Below are 21115 nucleotides of genomic sequence, written 5' to 3'. Positions count from 1 at the left end.
CTCCTAATTTCTCATGTCTTCCTTCCCTTTTTACCCTGATGAAATGTCATGACCCCAGATATGACCATTCTCTGTCACACTCCCTCAACTCATTTGTCTCTCATTTGCTTCACTCTCCTGGCAAAGCCACAGCCCTGGCTAATTCAAACTCTTCATCTACCTCCTGTGTAATGGGAAAGAAACCCCAGCCATACTGACTAGCCACTGTGACTGTGAGCTCAGCACCATCGGACAACTATACCATTCTCCCAGAGTATTTCTTCTTCCCACACTCCAAACACCAATTACCCCACCCCTACACAAGATGATGCCTTTACTTCTCACTTCACTGAGAGTATGAGAACCTCCAGCCCTTAGCTCCACATCTGCCCAGCATCTGCTGGCACATAAATAGAAATACGCATGTGTCTATGTAGATAGCTGGTCTCTCATTTTATGCAATTAACCTCACCCCTCTTACATTCTCAAAAATTTTGTTCCAACTATTTTCATTCTATTGGAGCATGCCTTTTGGAACAAACATGTTATTTTTCATCTCTTAAAGGGGGAAAAAACAGCTTTTCATTCTACTTGCTTTTTTCCACTATTGGAAAGGTCAAGATGTAACCGGTTTCCTTGGTCACCTTTGGAGCAAAACTTCTTGAAAGAATAACTTGTAATTTTTTCTCATTCCTTTCCTTCTTTCCCCCTGCTACCCTTCTGAAATGCTTTTATCATAATCACCCAGAGCCTCTACATTGCTAAACCCAATGATAAGTTCTCAGGCCTCATCTTATTCTACCAAGCAGCATCTCTGAAAATGCCTTCACGCCCTCTTCTTCTGTTTCATTCTCTTCACTTCCATTTCCTTTATTATCATGTTATTGTCCCATCTCACTTGACTAAACCCCTTGGAGGTAACAATCTTTTTATGTTTCATTCATTGGCAATACGTAAATGTCTCAGACTGTGACACAACGTAAGTTTTTAGTAAATATCTATAGAATTGGGGGAATATAAAAGTTGAGCTTAATTGGTATGCACAGTAGGGGCAATCATAAGTAAAGCATGCTCAACCAGTAAATAGGGGATTCCTCTGAGAGTTGGGGGTTGGAGCCCTGAGTATATGATTAGCAAGTGCCACCTCATTTCACTGTAAGAGGTGCTGAGTTAAAATGCAAATGCATATTAACATCTGATACTGGGCATGTTTTATGGAACACAGGAACCACACGGATAAACTGACCACTATCCAACTTCTTTTTCTATTACTATTAAGAACATAGAAGAATCCAGGTAGCCATCCTGTGCTTTCATATACAGAAGCACAGGAGTACTTCCTAATGCCTCTGCCATGCTGGTGGAGATGGGAAAGTATAACTCTTAACAGTTGCACACCTTCCTGGTAGCAGCTAGAGCTCCTTACAGAACTCAAGACTGGGGCAACTAAGTCTGGTTCCTACATCCTCCTTTGGCTGGCTGCAGATGAAAGGGTTGAAGTAGACTTTTTGTCTTTCTATACGGAAGTTTTAAAAGTATTTCAACCAAAGATAAAGTAAGGTGGGAAGGTAAAATGATACTAGAAGAAACACTTTTTTTTTTAAAGTCCTTGCTTATTATAAGTACCAGCACTAAATACCATTGACTAACATTCACGACATAGCCCCCAATGACTGATCCAGTCTCCTTTGAACCCCCCATAATACTATATGTGCCACAAAACAGAAAAACTTGAAGTAAATTATAATTTCTATTATAAATTTATTATGAAAAATGTGTACAACATGGATTATTCCTTATTCATATGAATGATGCCAAGAAACCGAGGGCCGAGTAAACCAGAGTCAACTGGCTGCCGTTTTTACAACTTAGCACGATGTGCATTTTTGTGAACATTTAATGTTGGACCTTTAATCATCTTTAAAATAGTCTCAGCAGTTGTCTCTAAAATTGACTAATGTTAAGTAAAATCACATCTATGAAGGATGCCAAAGGGAAAAAAAACCTCTCCTACCATATAAATGATGGTTACATTAATATCATTCTGTACTTCTGGCTCTGAACCATCTAATAGCTCTTTTCTAGTAAAACAATAAAAACCGTTAAGGGAAACGAGGAAACAGCACAGGGATTATTGCTGTTAGTACTGCACAGTGTATTGGAGTCTTGATGCTTGTTTGCATTTGCTTGGAATAAGTATCCAAGGGAAAATTAAGTTCTAAGCTGAGGCTACTATTTGAAATCCCAGAAAGAGCTCTGGGGAATAGTTTGGCTTTGGGGAGGACAATAGATTTCTGATGAAGTACACCATTCCCTAATGAAAAAGACTGGGCACTGCTTCATATGCTAAAATTTGACCAATGTGAGGAGTGTGATGATCAGTTTGGGAATGAGTGTTTTAATAAAAGAAACATGAAATCGGCTGTGCTTTGGCAGGACATACCCCAAACCATCATGAGAGCTGTCATCCTGGCCCACAGATGATCCCTACCGTGCCACAACTGTGCAAGTTCCCACTGACACCACTGACAAAGCTGGCGTGGAAACAGGCGCATCATCCAAAAGCAGTCATGTTGGATTCTGCTTTGCTGGAGTCATAAGAAAAACAAACCACTTCCCCACCTCCCCCACCCCTAAAAAACCTGCCACCAAATAGATCTGGGGCTCTGCAAAACTACTTGGTCTGTACATTTCTGAACAAGTGAATAAACAGAGATGGGAAAATAGCAATTGTGGAAAGAAAAAGGCATATATTTCGAAATAATAATGTGGTGTAAGAAATGTGACATAAAGATGCTGCAAAAAGTGAACTTTGAACCATTCAGGTTGGGACTAATACTTCAACTGGAACAATAGGCCACAGCTCAGGAGGAGAGAACATTAACTTTTAACTATATTTTATAAGAAGATACCAAATGCAATAGATCTCTATGGACAGTTCTGAAGTTTACATTTTCATTAATAAAAAATAATTACCCGCATAAATGCTTGATGTGTCCTGCAATTAGCTCTTTTGCTCGATACTTGAATGCTTCCTGTGATCACGTCAGAAGTTCCATTAGCAGAGAAGTAAAATCTGGATGGAGTCTCTGCCTTTCTGTTCACATCCAAACTCATGTTATAAAACAAAACTGAAAAACACGTCAAGAACTGCAATCAATTTAAGGAACTATCTAAATACATTTATTTTATTTTTGAGGAAAAAGTTATGTAAAATACTGGAAGTACTTTAAATTCACTTCATTAGATAGCTTTTTAAAAACTAAATGAAATATGAAAGAAGGAACAACTAAAAATATAAATTTCAAAAATTAATTCCATAAAAACATTTTGTAAACTTCTTTCTAGGTTTCTATTATTAACAATATCAGCTTCTTTAATTATTTTCTTATTCCTCCTACTTACAAAAGTTTCAAAAGTACAATACCGAAATTGTTACTAATAGTAAAAGTGAGTAAAACTTCTGGATTCCCTTTTGTTCACATATCCTGAACTTATAAGTGAATTCTTCACAAACTAAGCTAAATCTAGTAGTCTGCTGAGGTGTCATTCATTACACAGGAACAATAATTCACAAGTGGCATTTATAAAATATATATTTCCTGGAATTATTTACTCTTCTAGAAGTAACTTACTAGGAGTAATTTACTCTTCTAGAAAGACTGCACCTACTTATTTCAAGGAAACATGAACATTAACTCTATAGTACTCTTACACATTTCAAATAAATCTTTCAACCATCCTTTTACTTAAGAAATAATAAAGTACAAGTCAATTGACTTCAAAATTACAATAACTGAGGTTCAATAACTCAAAGAACAAGAGAGCTGCGATTGAAATAGCCATCTACAAATTCATCTCCCAGAGTTCAGAAAAAAATGAAAAAGGGGAGAATTAAAACCTACTCCTGTAAGAGGCAAAATGTCCTGGTTTTATTAAAGATGATTACAATGTGAATTATCTGCCCCAAGGAGTCATTTATGACAACTATAAAGCAGGCTTCTGCAACAGTGCTATAATTATTTATGAGTTTCGTGTACTTGTTTTCAACCGTTTATTCAAACTACCTAGTGCACTGGAATTGGTGGCACAGGAACACTGATTTTGTGTAAGGGAAACAACCCTATCCATTCAATGTGCTTCTTTCAGATAATCTATCCATTTGTCTATGCTAATGTGTAGTTCACTTGGGGCCATGCTCTGAAGGTGCCAGTTCTTCGATCAATAACCAGATGAAGGTTTTGCACACCTCCTTGATAGTGAAGCTTGGCCAGAATCTTCCAGACCACTATTTAAAATGAGTCTGATGAAGTAGAGATACCAGGCTTATTCTGTACATCTTATTATAAGCTGATTCAGATAGAGATCTCTATTATACATTGATAGTTTGGCTCACTAAATGTTTGCAGCCCTTGCTGATATTTGTATGAGAGTGGTCTGCAGGGCCATAAGTATAATCACTATAAGTCTCCTGGAGACCAGAACTTCTGTGAATTGTTAATATCCAAATGATGAACAACCCAGGAATACTTATCTTCCACCATGGGTTGTTTCCACTAGCTGTTATTCTAATACTACCTTAAATAAAACATAATAAGCGACATTCATCTGCTGACAAAAATATGATACTTACAAAGTTATATATACATATATATATATATATGTGTGTGTGTGTGTGTGTGTGTACACACACACACATATATATGGATTAACCACAATTTTGGATGAATCATATTGATAGGTGACAGGCTGACATGAGCAATCAGCACAGGAGGTTGGCAGGATGGCTCTGTAAACTGGGCCTATGGTACTAACCCCCACATGCTTTCTTTTGAAGGCAACTTGCCTGAAGCCACTCTGCCCAGCCTGACTGAAGTCAATAAGATAGGCTACATTCCTAAGCAAACCACATGTTTTCTACATAGAAATGCAAGCTGAAAGGCTCCTTCCTGCTGATAAGAACACAAGGTACTCTGCAGGGGGTACTTTTGGTACCTACACAGAGACCAGATTCCAGTACTCAGGGAGACAAGATAATTAAGAGCAAAGCCCCCACAACCATAGAATCTGTAAGAACAAGTTTCAATTAGAATTGGTCAGCATGGGGCAGGTGACCCAGGCTTGCATCTTTAGCATGTCATTATGACAGTAAAATCTCCCCTCCCTGAAGTAGGCCCACACACAGTGGGGACTATTAGTAAGTCTACTGCAATCCTGCTGTCAGTCAAAAGTCAAAAGGTGCCTCTGGGCAAGACTGTGGAAACTTCCCTGGGAGTCCCAATAAAACAGTGGGACAGGAGAAACCACCAACCCTCTTCCCTCTGAGAGGACCCTTTCTCCTTTGAGAGTAATTCCTTTTTCCCTTTTGCTGTCCCTTCTAATAAATTCATGCCGCTATTCTAAACAATTTGTATGAAATCCTTCCAGCATGATTGTGAAGAACAGATGACAGAGGATATCCATCAGTACTTGCTTTGGTGTTTACAGACAACCTTGCTCTGGAAGAATATCAGCGCTACTTTCTTCAGAGCTGACAACTAAAAGTGGCCTCTCTCTTCTATATATACACATATACATAGAAAGAGGCAACTTTCGCTATGGAAATGAAATATATATATATATATATATATATATATATATGGAAACGTGCATGGTTCTCAAAAGCTGATGGCACTAGTAAATCATTAAGATCTCTGTATCTATAGATTTATCAATTACAATCAGAATCTAGACTCCAGATAAGCTTCTTCAACAGGACAAATTTAAAAAGGAAACTTCTCCCTCTTGGGCCTTCCAGCTTAAGCCAGCTCCAGGTTTTAAAGAGTTCAGTAGGGAGCGACAGCACTTGCCTAGCACCCATGAGAGGGAGTTTGATCTCTGGTACCAAAACATAAGGAGCTCAGTAAATCAGAGGAGCTATAATGATTCTCCCTCTATCTTAGAGAGATTTCACAGATTAAGCTCAGGGGGTTTACTTTTAACTAGTACAGTTAGCAACACTCTTGCTCTGATCCGTGCCACAACTTCTAAACAACTACAGCTTTTCAATGTGCCCTACTCCTTGGTTAGAACAACTTGAAAATCATGCAAGATAGGTGCACAACAATTGCTGCTCTTTTCTACTCTAAAAAAGATCTTCATAGTGACAAAGAGTGAGGGCTCAAAAGATGACTGTGATATTAATCAGTGAACTGAATATTGTCAGGCATTATTTGTGCAGACTACACTTACCAATGTGACCTGAAACTTCTTTGCCCTTATATGAGAAACAAAGTGTTAGATCCATGCACACAGAGGGCAATCCATTTTCAACACAGTCAAATCTCGTTCTGTTTACTGACTCAGGGTGGCTTAAAGATGCTTCAACAATCACAACAGGTCTTGTCCTAAGGAGGAAATAAAATAAGCAATTTTAGTTGCAGAATTATTTTTCCTTAGGAAGATAATTGCACTTATTGTCAGTTTTCATTGACTAAGAAATATCATTAATCTGCTCTGTTACCAGTATGTGTGTATGTACTCAACTCAATGTCTGTGCACAGATCAAGAGAAATTTTAATTTAAATGTCTAAAAACACTGACTTCAATGATTTGTTTAATTATGTCTATGCAAGGTGGGAAACATACATTAAAGTTCAATAATTAAATTTCAGGATACCAAAAAGAGCATCGTGAGGCCACTATCACTGCTGTTTTTAAAAACTGTCTCCCATCATTTACAATTAAGCCCAATTGTCATTAAGCAATGAAATGTATCCACCTTACCTTAGCAACACAGCAGAATCAGACCGAAAAGCACCAACTGCCACATCTGGAGGATAACAAACAGCCACCCAGATTAATGATCGTCATTACTCAAAGAGAATTACTTTTCAGCCATAAATACTTAACTGCACATCACCTTTGGACTTTATCAAAACACTATTTAATTCTGTAAATTAATTGGAAAAGACATGCTAGCACCTTGAGATTCATTGTACATTTGTCTGAATCTATTCACTTAAAACAGCATTCATTCCTTGCTAATATAACTTTATAATATAAACTTATAAAGATACTCATGCTAAAAATGTGATTTTTAGGCTACAAATATTCATCCAGAAATTTCTTTTCATTATTGTATGTTTGATTGATTGTCACGGGTACTTCATTTTTTCAAGAACAGGCATGTAATATTAAGGAACTAACAGTATAAAGCTGAGAAATTACTTGATTATTTCTGACCCAACCTTGAATTTAAGAAAGTTTTAAAAACATAAGAAAAAATAATCAGTAAATTGACATCTCCCACAATAGTTCTCCACAACAAAGCAGTATCCACAATAAAGTTTACTCCAGTTTATAAAATATGATGATTTTATACTCACCCATGTATCCATTATTATCTGCATCAATTTGTCCTGATATAGACTGTCCAAACATACTTAATGATTTACTGATTTGAAGTCCTTCAATTCTCTGAAAAATAGGCAAGTTGCATAGGAAATAGTTTTTGAATACCTACTATTCCAGAGAAGCAATGATTTAGCTAAATCGTAAGTCTTACCAGATGATTCCTGGCTCATTGACTAACAAATGTATTCTAGTTAAATGCTTGTAAAAGAGGCAAAATTTTCTACCTTGAAAAAAGCAGTTAACATCTATATTGTGACTTTAAAATTAAAGTTCTTGATGAACAAAGGGAAAATCATATGGCACAGATTTTTCCAAAACTATTTTTACTCCTTTTCCTCAATTTTTTTTTTCAGGTTCTGTATTTACTTCTTTAACCAACACAAATAGTTAAACAACGTATTTGGAAAATAAAATATCTATAATCACATAGTGGACCCTACTACTCAGCCATAAGATGAAAGGCTACTTATGAAGCCAGATTGCTCCCTAGCATTTGAAAAGAACAGACCAAGTGAGTTATCTGCCTTCTATTCCATATCTAATTCACATTCAGATAGTATTTGGAAATATCAGGCTGTTCTTCCTACTAAGGAAAATCAGGATCTGCTCCTGGGCAAGAACATGTCATTCAGGTTAAAAATACAGATGTACATGCCTATTTTTGCCAAAGCAAACATAACAGTACTAGCTAATGTTTCCATAAAATGTCTTTGGAGAAACTGCTTCTTTGCCTGTGATTGTAGTCTTTTCTATGCACTGAAGTGCCCTGATTTTTCAAGATATAAAAGTAAGATCAGAGTTCAACCATGAACATTCATTAAAATGCTATCATCTTACTACTCTACACTGAAAGAAACACAGTATCATATGCATGTCTGATCCCCATGCACAATTTTCACGAAATATGAGGCGTTAGTCACAAGGAAAAGACAGTTAATCAAACCCAAATGGGCATATTTCAGAATAGTGTGGTATTTCCTGAACAACACAAACTTGATGAAATGCAGAAATAAATCTTTAATAGACTAAAGACAAGCTAGAATGGAAGTGAACTAGAACTCTTATTTATGGGAAAAAATGGCTTTAAAGGGTTATTAATCCCTTGCAATAAGAACTTTTATCATTACTATAAGAAAATGGTGAAATAAAATGAAATAAAATGCATTTGAAAGAAAGTAAAAAAAAAAATAAGTCTATGAAAACACTGTAAATGTTCAGAGCACCTTTGTCACGATGCTTCTTTTGAATACAGAATAGTATCTTACCTGTGAGAAGCTTGCTGAGATCCCGTCTACTCGGCCATTGTAAATGTAAATAGCACCTCGCAAGTCATCTTCTTGGGGAGCCCCAATAGCAACATCTATTCAAGGATGGAAGCAGTGGGAAAATAAATTCTTGAAAGAAACAATTATCTTTGAAAACTAACCTTCATGATCCCCAATTCATGACATAAGAAAGCTCTCTTAGAACACTGTTCTCAAAAAAAAAAAAAAAAAAAAAACCTATTATCATCATAATGTACAAGGTTACACAGAATAGTCTTTGCATGGAAGAAAGCAGAGGAGACAGGTCTGAGAGACACTCTTCACAAAGAAGCTAAGGATGTCTGCCCCATAGTCAGACCCCAGGAGTCCAGCCCTAGCTGCACTTCTGTACTAAGCTCTGCTCATTTCTCAGCTTCCATGTCTTGGCTCCCCACCTAAAGAATGGGATCAACATGAAAGCAACACTATAAAAGTATGTAGCTTGTGTCAAATGCTTAAACTAGCATTTATGTAATAAGTTGTTATAACCTATAAATATTGTAATCACTAAAATCTTGATTTCAAGCTTCTATGTTTTATTTGTAACATTACTTTTAAATTAATTAGAATTCCAATGAAAGTGATTAAAGTATATATTCAGGATTTCAGTAAATGGATTTGTGCTATAAAATAATGACAGCAACTCCTTTATGAGTTTGAGAGTCACATCAGATTATGACACCAAGAACAAAAATTCGGTCAACTGATAAAAGACCCAAGAATAACAAACAATTGACACAATTGTTTACATGCTATAAATATATAGCAGAAAGGGGGAAAATGCTAATCTACAGTTTCAAGAGCATTTCATTACTTTCTCAAGTTTGATGTCTGCTTGAATTTATTCAAATATTTACTTATATGCAGTTTTTAACAGCTTTCATTGACACCTAAAGTAGAGAAAGCTTGTTCTCGTGGTATTTCTTACTGTCCATCAAATCAAAAACATTTCTAACAACTAGAATGGTAATTTTGTACTATTTCAATGGGAATAGAAACATATTTGATATGTAACTATGTTAAATACTGTACATTTTTTAAATGCAAAAGCTTTTCTATTTTCATCTAAAAAGAAATGGTAGACACTGATCCTTATTTTTTAGACATGCTAAAACCAGTCTCTTTTGATGAGTGTGAACTATTTTAAACTTTGATATACAAATATACCAATTAATTTATTCATTCATTGGATAACTATTGAGCACCTACTGTATTCCAGGCAGTACAGGGCAAAACTGCAAAAAAAAAAAAAAAAAAAAAAAAAAAGAATGTCTACTGGTGAGAACAGAAGTAAAAATACAGCAATAAACACAGCATACACGAAGAAAGTGGTGGACATTAGGAAAGGCTCCTTATTGAAGATGATGCCAGAGATGATATTTAAGTATTGATAGGTCACAGCTAGGCTAAGAAAGGGGGAAATGCAGTTTAGACAGAAGGAAAAGCCTCTGCACACAAGGTGGGGGGCGGCATTCATCATGGTACACATGACGAATGGCAATTGGTTTGGAAGAGCTGGAGTCACATTAGCACAGACTAAATGCACACAGGAACACAGTGGGCAGAAAAGGAAGAGAAAGAGGAGGAAAAATGGAAGGAGGTGAAGGGAAGGGCTGGAGAGAAGTTCCTCTGGCCACAGCAGTTTCATTAGTCAGGGTTGGGTTTATATTCCAGCATGTGGCCTAAGACCATAAATAAAATTCTATATCTTGATTTATGATCATCACACAAGGAAAAATAACAAGCCTGCTTTATGAAGTGGTAATACAAAAAAGCCTTTCAGAATCTGTTATTAGTACTAGTGATCTAAATTAAGATTACAGACAAGCCTTTTCAGCTGAGGTATACAAAAGGCCCAGATCAATTTTCTTTCTGTGCAGAGGACATTTGGGGATATGAAATCTCTGGCTAATACAGATTCAAATTCTTACTTCCTAGGATTATACATAGATATGATATAAAATGCACTAAAGTTTTAGCTTTCATTAAGGAATGATAAAACATTTTAATAAATAACAAAAATTTTTTTTTATGCCTTTGTAACTCTATTTAGGACACAGTATACAGAACATTGAGATGTTTGATAACTGGTTTTGCTTTGCATCTGAACAGTTATTTTGTTGGTATAAACCATAGCAATTAATAGTATGAACATAATCATCTCTATTTACATAGTGTCTGCAATGCAGACATGGTGCTGGGGATTTATACATACTTACTAATTTAACTCACAGAATAACCACATCAGATAAGAACTTTTTAATCCACACTTTACAGGTGAAGACACTGAGGCACCAAGTATAATTTGCTCAAGTTCAGAGCCAGGAGGAAGTGCTGTAGGGATCAAAATTTTCAGCCTGGCTCCAGAGACCTGCTCTCCATCACCACAACACGGTCATATACAGCATAGGTGAGACCCAGAGTTTCCCCTCTTAGCTCCTGTTTCTGCTCGGTGTCAAAGCAATGCTTAATGAAAGGTGTGATAATATGCCAATATTGATTTCAGGGGCACATAAAATAATAACACAATATCTTATAATTAGAGAATATTAATAAGGTTCTACTCTAAAAAATACTCAAACATAATAGTCTCAAAGCCAGATGAGTATCAAGGTGAAGGGAAAAGAAAAAAAGAAACTTAAACCAATAAGTAGTTTTGCCAAATCTATCTTATACGATCCAAAATGTTACCTATTTGCCTATTAGTCGTGTCAGTCTGTCCATCTATGTACCTGCCTATTCCACAACTTTTTATTTTTGATTCAAGTTTTACACTGTACTTTCCAAATTAACCAGTCATCTCCTTAGAAAATGGCTTGCTTTGCTTTTCTAAGGAAATAGGATCATCAACATTTTTCCTTTTAAAGAACAATACAAAAATGATGTGACAAATGTCAAAATAACAGTTTTGCTATGCAAAGTATCACAAAATTTTGCACAAAGGGCATTGAGTATAATTTAGTCCTAGTACTGGAGAAGATAGAAAAAAGAACAGGTTGGGTATTCATTCCCGGTCTACACAGTCTCACAATCCCAGCCATGAACACAAAGGATCTGCATCTACCAGAGAAAAGTAAGATAGAAGATGGGGGAAAGGATGGGGAAATATAAAAATAGTCTAGAGCTGGGGATTTAGCTCAGAGCAGAGTGCTTGCCTAGCATGCTTGAGGCCCCAGGTTCAATCCCTGGGACCCACAAAAAAAAATTTTTTTAAAGAAAGATAACATGTAGATTCCCTGCTGTCTCTCTCAAGCAGATGTGGTAAAATGGAATTAAGACTTTAATGAAGAGCTTGAACACAATGGCTCTATTTCCAAATCACCATGGTCTTGCTAATATTTAAAATGTAGAAAACTCTTACTTATGGGAAAAATAGAAAATAAAATTACAACTGGACTAAGTAGAAAAAGATATGAGGTGTTATCAACATTCACTAAAGTGTAAGGATAAATACATTGTGGGTTATAAATGAGATTATAAATAGCACAAAAAAGTATAGAAATATTACAACTACTGTAAGTATAGTCTTCTAGACATAGAAGGAACCTTTAGGAGTAGAGGGCTGAGCCAGGCCTGGTGGCACACACCTGTAATCCCAGCTGAGACAGGAGAATTTGTGAGTTCAAAGCCAGCCTCAGTAACTGGCGAGGCACTAAGCAACTCAATGAGACCCTGTATCTAAATAAAATACAAAATAGGGCTGGGGATGAGGCTCAGTGATCGAGTGGCCCTGAATTCAATTGCTGGTACCAAAAAAAAAAAAAAAAAAAAAAANATGCTCAGTGGCTTGTTCTGGTTTCTTTTTTTTTTTTTTTTTTTTTTGCAAAAGAGTGGGGTATGACCATTACGTGATTTAAAAAAAAAAAAAAAAACCCTGAGCAATTATTTTTAATAAAAAATAATTTATTACTAAACTGTGCTTGGTGAAGTTTAGGATGCACAGAAACTTGTGAATATATGTTAACGTGCTATGATGATTATGCAGTCAAATATGATATTTCAATAACAGGGCTGACATACAGAGTAACATGACAGTTAAGAGAGTGTAATTAATTATGGAGATACCTCAGTAGCAGTTGGTAAACAGCCATCCCCAAGCCTCCCAATTGACCCTCACCAGTGCTCAGGACATTTTCCTGGAATTCCCCAAATCCTACCACAAGGCAGCAGTGGAGCAGGAAATTCCCAGCATAGCAGGGCCTTGAGGGATCTGCTCCAGCCCTGCAGCCAGGCTCTGCTGGGTTTGGTTGGTGTCTTTACTGCACCAAGTGTTAAATACCATGGTCCAATGATTTATCATGCAACTTTCCCCCCACATTTTATTTCTGAAATCAGGAGATTTTTCTTAAAATCAAAAAGTAGTAGGTGTCTCAGTTTATTAGGCAGCATTTTTCAGGGGCAGCTAAAATAATAATGCAACTTATAATCAATGGTGCCTTAGAATCAGTGAAGTAAAATATTTTAAATATCATCATTAATAATGGTAAAGATCAATAACTGACCCAATGGCTCTGGAGGCTGAGGCAGGAGGATCACAAGTTCAAAGCCAGCCTCAGCAAAAGCAAGGCGCTAAGCAACTCAGTGAGACCCTGTTTCTAAATAAAATACAAAATAGGGCTGGGGATGTGGCTTAGTGATTGAGCGCCCCTGAATTCAATCCCCATTACCCTAAAAAAACAAACCAAAACAAAAGATCAATAACTGACAATTAGGAAGTCATATGTAACACTAAGAAGGAAAAGAAAAAAAAACTTAGCATACCATTCTGGCTCCATTTTCAGGAGAAAGGCAAACACTATAATGCTCTAATCATATTCCAGCCCATGAACTATTTGAAAGTGGAAACCAAATACCAAATTAGATACTTTTAATTACCTTCAAAGCCATCATTATCAATGTCGCCAAGATTAACTATGGATTCTCCAAATCTTGCAGCATATTTGTCACTTCCAATGAGCACTGTTTCCATTTCATTCATTATTGCTCCCTAGATAGGAAGGGAGAGAAAAGGTGTCATCATAACACTCCCTGACAACTTTACACATGATTTACTGCTATAATTGGATATGGATTTTTTTCTAATGTGTCAAACAAGTTGGACAAACTACAGAGACAGCTTTAGTACACACATCTCAGTTCAATTCAATAAATATTTATTGAGTATGTCAACACATATAATAGTATGATTAGAGCTCAGAGGACATAAAAAATTGTCAAACTCATGATCCCTCGCTTTAGAAATTCAATAAATCATTTTGATAATTCAATTTAACAAATATTTATTGAGCTCTTACTAAAGACAATGCACAGTACAGAGTGAACAGGTGAAAGAGGACAAGGCAGTGTGTGTTTCAAAGGCTCTCTCTTTCCTTAAGACACCCACAGTTACACAGAGAGCTTAGTGCAGCATGCAAATGACTTGGAAATACAAACTGCTTTGCAATAGCAAGAAGTCAAGAAAAAACACTTAACTGAAGCAAGCACAGAATGTCAATAACGAGCAGCAAGAAAAGAAGATCTAGAAGAGATTTCCTAAAGACAATGGCAAGCAAAGTAGCTACCCAAAGAAAGGTATAAACTTGATGTATAGAAAAAACTATGAGTAAAACCCAAATTCCAAAGTATTTGGCTACAATAACTGGTTAATGAACAGTATAATGAATGAGACCAAAATATCAACAGATTTCAACCTTACAGTATAGAAATTTGATTGTGTTGGAAAATTTACTCTCACAGTAGCAAATGATAGGAAGCCACTGGGAGGTTTCTGAGTTTAGTGACATGATTCAAATTGGCCTTTGGAACCTGATCCCAGCAGCAATGGAGCATGGATTGGTCAACTGATACTTCAGAAGTTGGAAAATGAGTTATTACAGTAAGACATGTAAAAATGAGCTGTTGTAAGAACAGCTACCAGTCCTCTTGCAAACTCTGATCATCCTAGTCCCTTGTGTTCAAGAAAAAAAAAAAAATGTACCACTCATCATAAATCCTTTCCTCTTCTCAAGCAAATCTATTATTAGTCATTCCCTAAACACATATAATCTTCCCCTTGTGATGTGTCCTTCACCTTTCAGTTTCTAAGTGAAAAATTCCTTTTCTTGTCTCGCTCAAATATTACTTCCTCTGTGAAGCATTATAGATCCAAAAGGGAATCAATCGCTTGTTCCACCTTGTTTGTACTTACAACATGCCATCTGCCACGTTGCATTCAACTCAGTTTATCCAGTGTTTGATGTCCTCACCAGATCCTGAGGTCCTGGCATCAGGACTAAGATTATTCTCAGCTCTTTTTATGGTCTTTGTTATATTCCAGGTATTCACAAATGTCATTTATTTTATTCTAAGCAAACCAAGAGGATGTAAAGATCTCTGTAGATGCAATCACTGACATCAAAGTAGTGAGGGATTAAATCATAGGAGGGGTAAAACTGTTTGCTCCTGGGAAATGCTAACTTATATAGAAGGGAGACAGGGTCCAGTGAGGACAGACAAGATACATGTATAAGACAGTGCAGTTCTGAAGTAACTATCACCCTTAAGTATTCTCCAGTCACAGAGAGCAGTGACCAAGAGTTCTCTGGGGATACCCAAGAGCTATTTTAGTAGAAGTAGGTAGAAGACAGAGTCATTCGAGTGTCATTCTTTCTCCAGTTCATTTCAAAAATAATCTTGGAGTACCTACTTGACTAGGAGTTTTCCAGGACCCGGGGAAACAGCCACATAAATAAGACAGACAATTCCTCTCTACAGAGTGTCTGTACTCCAGGAGAATAGACAATAGCAAACCAGATAAATAAATATGTTATGCCACTTAGTGGTTAGTGCCACTTCAGACAAAGACATAGGAGGGTAGACGGTAACAAAGGTAGGCTCATCTATATAAGAGGATTTAGAAGCCAAATCCAATTACTAATTGTTCAAGAGTGGGACCTCCAGGTAAGAGGGTGGCCTAGTGGGCACGGGTCCTCCCTTGCTCTTTAAGGAAAGGATTTTTGCTTAAAATCTCAATGGGAAAAGAGTTCCTATGTTACTTTATTTTAGGAGTATTGAGCTACTGTTTAAATTTTCCTCAAATAGTCATAAAGAGAGACATTTGCAGCATGAACATGTAGTGGGCATAAGGAAGACCATTTATTGATATGTGAAATGTCTATGGAAGAAAAATTGGAGTCACTATTAATGCATTCTAATGATCATTGTATACATGGCATGCCTTTACTATTAAATTTAGATTTAAACACAGCCTATGAAATCCCAGTGTGTAACTTCCCTACTCTTTATCTTGAGCTCTGAGATTCTCCAGCTTTACAAGGCTTGAGTGTCTTCACTCAAATTACACAGATCTTTGTCTGACACTTAGAATAGGAACTTATTAAGTGCTATGAAGCCATTGATTAAACAAGGGCACAAGTACCTTCTTGAAACAGATTTTACTTTTTTGAATCCTACTGAAAGACAATGTGCCCTAAGAAATGAACCAATTTTCTCACAAGTCTGAGCTTGTTTTCAAATCAAAGGAACAGGCCAAGAAGATCCCATTAAGGCCCTATCAATTCTTTGTTTTGATTTAATGTCAAGAAGCAAGGCTGGCAAGATAAGACCAGCAGAACTCTTCAAATTTAAACATCAAGTCATCAATTTCTATTCTAACACACTGCCTATGATTTAAAATTTAACTATAGTCACTAATCATCTATTTAAAAAATATACCCACTTTGGAATAAATCATGACAATTTCAAATTCTTATCAAGAACATTATCTACATAAATTGTGCATTAACATTGTATCAAAACATCTTATTTCTAATTGTTTTCAAATCATGAAAAACTTATAATTTTTATTTTCTACTTCCGGTAATATTTTATAATTTCTTGAATCAAAAAGACCTTAACTATAGAACCACTTAAAAGTCCACATTCTCAAGGCTATATAAAAATCATTCTTTTGAATTAGATTTGTGTCAAAATAAAACTAAATGAAATTTCAAGTATACAGTGTGTTCACTGTGAATGGAAAAATTCCATACCGATTCATGTCATATTTCTGGGGTATCCAAATGAATTGGCTGGCCACTCAGAACCATGTTCCATTTCTCTTTTAGACAGTATTAAAATTTTTTATTTTTGTCAATACAATAAGCCTAAGAATCTACAGTCTCAAAATCTTGGAATAAGAAGAGTTTCAGTTTCAGTGGTAATTCACATGTGGCTTCCAGTTGTAGGCAACCATACATACCAAACCAGAGTTGAGGTACACGAACACCCTTCCTTCCTCCCTGATGGCACTCTGCATGGGAGCTCCCACGAGGAGGTCTGAGAAGCCATCTGCGTTGAGGTCCACAGCACAGACAGATGCTCCAAAGTATGAGCCAAGCTGTCCCAAAGTAAATCATACCCAGTCATTGAGAAAAAGACAAGTACTTAAAAAAGCCCCTGGTATACCAAAGGTAGAGATATATTACCTTTTTACCTTTCATTTCATGTAAGATATTTAGCTCTTTTGCATCAATGCTGAATATATATGCCTGCAAAATTAGAGAAAGAATTAGGGAAGTTTATACTAATATCAAAGTTTCTCTTTAAAAAAAGCAACTTATTTGAAGAGCAATTTTTCATAACATGTAGTTGTTCAAATATAAAAAAGTGTAGTTTCAAAATTTTTATAAAAACATTTTAGGGGCTGGGATTGTGGCTCAGCAGTGGAGTGGAGTGCTTGCCTAGCACATGTGAGGCCCTGGGTTTGATCCTCAGCACCCATAAAAATAAATAAATAAATAAAAACATTTTAGCTACAAGAAAAAGTTTAGGAATCCATTTTCACATTAATGTGCCTCACTTAAAAAAAAGTGACCCCAGAAATTATCTTACTGATCCCATAGAAGGAACAGAAAATATTGTTTGCCTCATTGTTCAAAGCTAAGACTCAGAAAAACTGAGTGAGCAATGTTCACATAGTTATGAAGCAAAAATAAATCAAAATAACATTTTCTTCTTTCTTCTGGTCTTAGCAAAGGACATGTAGCTGACTCCCATTTCTTTTGGATAAATGTTAACCAGTAAATGTATTCCCTGGACAGCTTTCAAGAACTTTATATTACAAACTATTTACTTATGAGAAAAGCCTCATTTAACTTACATAATTTTCTTTAAAGATTTTCTGCTAGATTTCTTCTAAAACCGTATCTCTTTCCCAAATCCCATTAATGCAATATACTGTTCATCATTTCTAATCTTTTATTCCTTAGAATTTTTGCAATTCCTCCTTTGATATCATATTGCCTCATGCAATTCAGTTGAAGCTTTGTGAAGAAATAAAGATAGAAATGGAATTCTTACTTTACCAATCTGCTCATGTTGAGGGGCTCCTCCAACTACCTCAGTAGTATGCTGACTCCGAAAGTGACCAGCTCCAACTGAGTATCCTTCAAGAAACAGGAGAAAGTACGAGGATCATCATTTATAGTGAGTTAAATAAACACTAATTCAGAGAATTAAATATGAGACCAAATTCAATACAACTATATTAAGCAGAACATTAAGAAGGCTTAGCATAATGCTGAATAAAACATTTATTATGTTTTAAGCAATTTTGATATATGTGTTATGAAACTAATAATATGGTTTATATTTTCAAGTTCTAGAAATTGAAAATATTATCTTCATATTTGGTTTGTTAGTCTCTGTTTAGCATCAGAGATTAACTTCTGGGATTATAGCTGAATTACTGGAGAGGATATAAAACATTTTAAGCTTTGAATAATAATCTTCCTAAATTTCAGCCTTTACCATGAAATCTTCCTGCTGTGGTGATTTATAACACTAATGGTAAGATTTTTTATGTGATAAAAGGCGTAATATCCAATTGCATTTCTTATAATACTTCACAATATCCTTCAATCATAAGAAAATGACAAATTATTGGTGAATGGGTTTGAGGGTTAGTTACTACTTGTTTTATTGTAATTATTTCCAAGTATAAAATGCTCAAATTTGAAGCATATACAATTTAAGCAAATCTATTTTCTAAGAATCTACAGGAAAAGTATTTATTTTACTGTTATGGGAATTAACACCAGAACATTTTGCATTTCTGTAGAAACACAGATGATAAACTGTTCTACCACTGACTGATGAAATAATAACGAGCACTGGGAGAACAATGATAAAAATAGTTACATTCTGGAAAATATCTAAGAACTCACGTAAGGCAAAGGTTAAGGAGCAATTTTTAGATGATGCTTCATAATGTCACCTCTTATCCAAAATGCTGGTGACAGTACTGTTGGCTTTCATTTGGTCTTTCAAGAAACTGCTTTTACATTTTCATACATATGTTTAAGTGAGTTTACTCAGATACAAGTCTTACAAAAAGTTTCTGGGATATAGTGTGCACTCAGTTGAGACCACCTTTCGAATCACTTTACCTCATAAAAGTATAAGTCTGTTTCCAAAAGTGAATTGCAAAGTCACTTAATGTAGAGCCAGGAATTGTAGTCTAAGAACTCTAGCATGACAACTGGAGTCACCAATGTCAATGTAAAACATCAAGTTAACTAAAGTTTCATAGAATGTGTCCTTCAGAGAGTTTTTGAACAATTTTCCTTATTTGAACTTACTACTAACTTTAGGCATAGATAGAGTTTGTCAATTTTCACAGTACCTAAATAACTTCCAAATTTTACTTGATTGCCTTTGTCTAAAAATGCCTTGTATTTATTTGTAGTTATATTGTAGATAAAAAGAGAGCCAGTCCAATAAGATGATCCTGGGGCTCCCATCACAATTAAATCCTGTAAGAAAAAAAATATATACCATCACTTGAAAGTTAAATGTTACCACCCAAAACCTCCTCCAGATATACAAGATTATAAGAATGAAGAGAATATATTTTTAGAATGAATTTCTGAAATATGAACATTTTACCAAAAACATCAGAGGAAAGCCAAAGAAGCTAACAGATTTCCACCTAAAAGAATTTCAAAGAAGAAACACTGCAACTCTCACTTCACATTTATCAGTGGGCTTTAAAAAGCAAAGCTAGAATCACTGAACACTAGAGTAAGCTTTGGAGAGAAAGGTAATGTGGTTTCTGTTAAAGAAAATTGAACATAATTCATTAATGCTCATTATGAAAATAATCATGTGCTGCCAGAGAATAAAAGCAAGACTTAATTTATTTCAATTTGCAAAAGACCACTGATGATTTCCTTCATGATGTTGGCTTAGGAAATAAATTAGTCCCCTGGAATTTGGGACTAAACAGGAATTGAGGCAAATTCCAACAGAAGGAAGGTGGACTATGTCTGGTATATTCTATTCTGAAACCTGCAGTGATCAAACTGATAAAGCATATTTCTAGATTTTACAATTGATCATGAAGTTTAAAAAGTCAACTTACATATAAACTAAAGACAGCAGTATAAGCATTTATTAATAGTTAACATGTCCAGAAATTGCTAGCCCAAAACTTGATACAGCCTGGTCTCCATGGAGTCAAAAAACATTTATGCACGCATAATAGACTTTTAAAAGAAACTGAGAGAGTTAGTGGTGAAGTATAACTGTGACCTATCATAGTACACCCTCAAATTTTAGAAGGAGAATAAGAGTTTGGGAATATATCTGATTTAGGAGGACATTATTAAACTCTTAAATTTCTTAACTATTATCATTTTAATTGAAAATCTTGGAATCACACTTCTTTCCCCTTAACTAGAACTTAAATACATGGATATACTCAATACCTAAGTTAATAAAACAAATAACTTGCTACTTTTGATTTTCATTAAATTCTAGATGAAAATAATATTCTTTAATACAAATCTTAATTGTTTTTTGTGTTATAGCCATCTAAATATGTATGAATATTTAGCAGTAAAAGTCAAGTTGTAATATAATTTAAGAGACATTATTAAGATGTTACAGAATTTTTACTTCAAAGCCTAACATTCCTCTAACTTTCTGAAGAATTAAAGGTCCAAAAGTAATCATTCATAATAGTTAATTTTTGAATTATTACCTCTGTATAAAAACTAGATATTCCAGCTTGACATGATGCAAAATTTTCTCCAAATTTTTTCACATAATCTAAAATGAGATACAAACAATTCAGTATTACATCTTAAGGTAAAAATATAACCCTCCATAATTTTTTTCTTGGAAATACTTACAAATATGCCTTTTAAATTCTACATTTCATACTACTTCATTAAAACTAATAGTAATTAATGTAATTTAAAAATCTCACAATCTTTTATTAATCTTTAAAATATCACCATGAAAGGTTAATAAAAACCCATCTCTTGGTACTTCTTCTTCATGGGAAGAAGATGAAGCATATGCTAGAAAATTTGTCAAGCAAGTACCTGAGGCAGAAGCAGGCATTGTAACTGAGCCCACATTCCACTTATAATTTCAAGGTGAGCATTATATTC

At 35.3% G+C, this 21115-nt stretch overlaps 1 protein-coding gene across 1 annotated transcript in view; it reads right to left on the bottom strand.

Annotated features, from left to right (window-relative positions):
* LOC107138339 (integrin alpha-4) overlaps window positions 1-21115 on the bottom strand; it is a 68785-nt gene that overhangs the window by 24356 nt on the left and 23314 nt on the right. Inside the window, exons 5-15 of the mRNA XM_015480958.2 lie at window positions 20701-20768; window positions 19342-19471; window positions 18018-18103; window positions 17144-17206; window positions 16918-17055; window positions 13554-13665; window positions 8640-8734; window positions 7347-7437; window positions 6745-6790; window positions 6211-6365; window positions 2956-3110 (exon numbers count right to left, since the gene is read on the bottom strand). Of these exons, the coding sequence (XP_015336444.2) occupies window positions 2956-3110; window positions 6211-6365; window positions 6745-6790; window positions 7347-7437; window positions 8640-8734; window positions 13554-13665; window positions 16918-17055; window positions 17144-17206; window positions 18018-18103; window positions 19342-19471; window positions 20701-20768 (1139 nt within the window). The remainder of the gene's footprint in view (window positions 1-2955; window positions 3111-6210; window positions 6366-6744; window positions 6791-7346; window positions 7438-8639; window positions 8735-13553; window positions 13666-16917; window positions 17056-17143; window positions 17207-18017; window positions 18104-19341; window positions 19472-20700; window positions 20769-21115) is intronic.

The sequence above is a fragment of the Marmota marmota genome, unplaced genomic scaffold (assembly GCF_001458135.2).
Source record: "Marmota marmota marmota unplaced genomic scaffold, marMar, whole genome shotgun sequence".
In the NCBI taxonomy this organism is placed as follows: Eukaryota; Metazoa; Chordata; class Mammalia; order Rodentia; family Sciuridae; genus Marmota; species Marmota marmota.
This window is presented reverse-complemented; position numbering and strand designations above follow the sequence as displayed.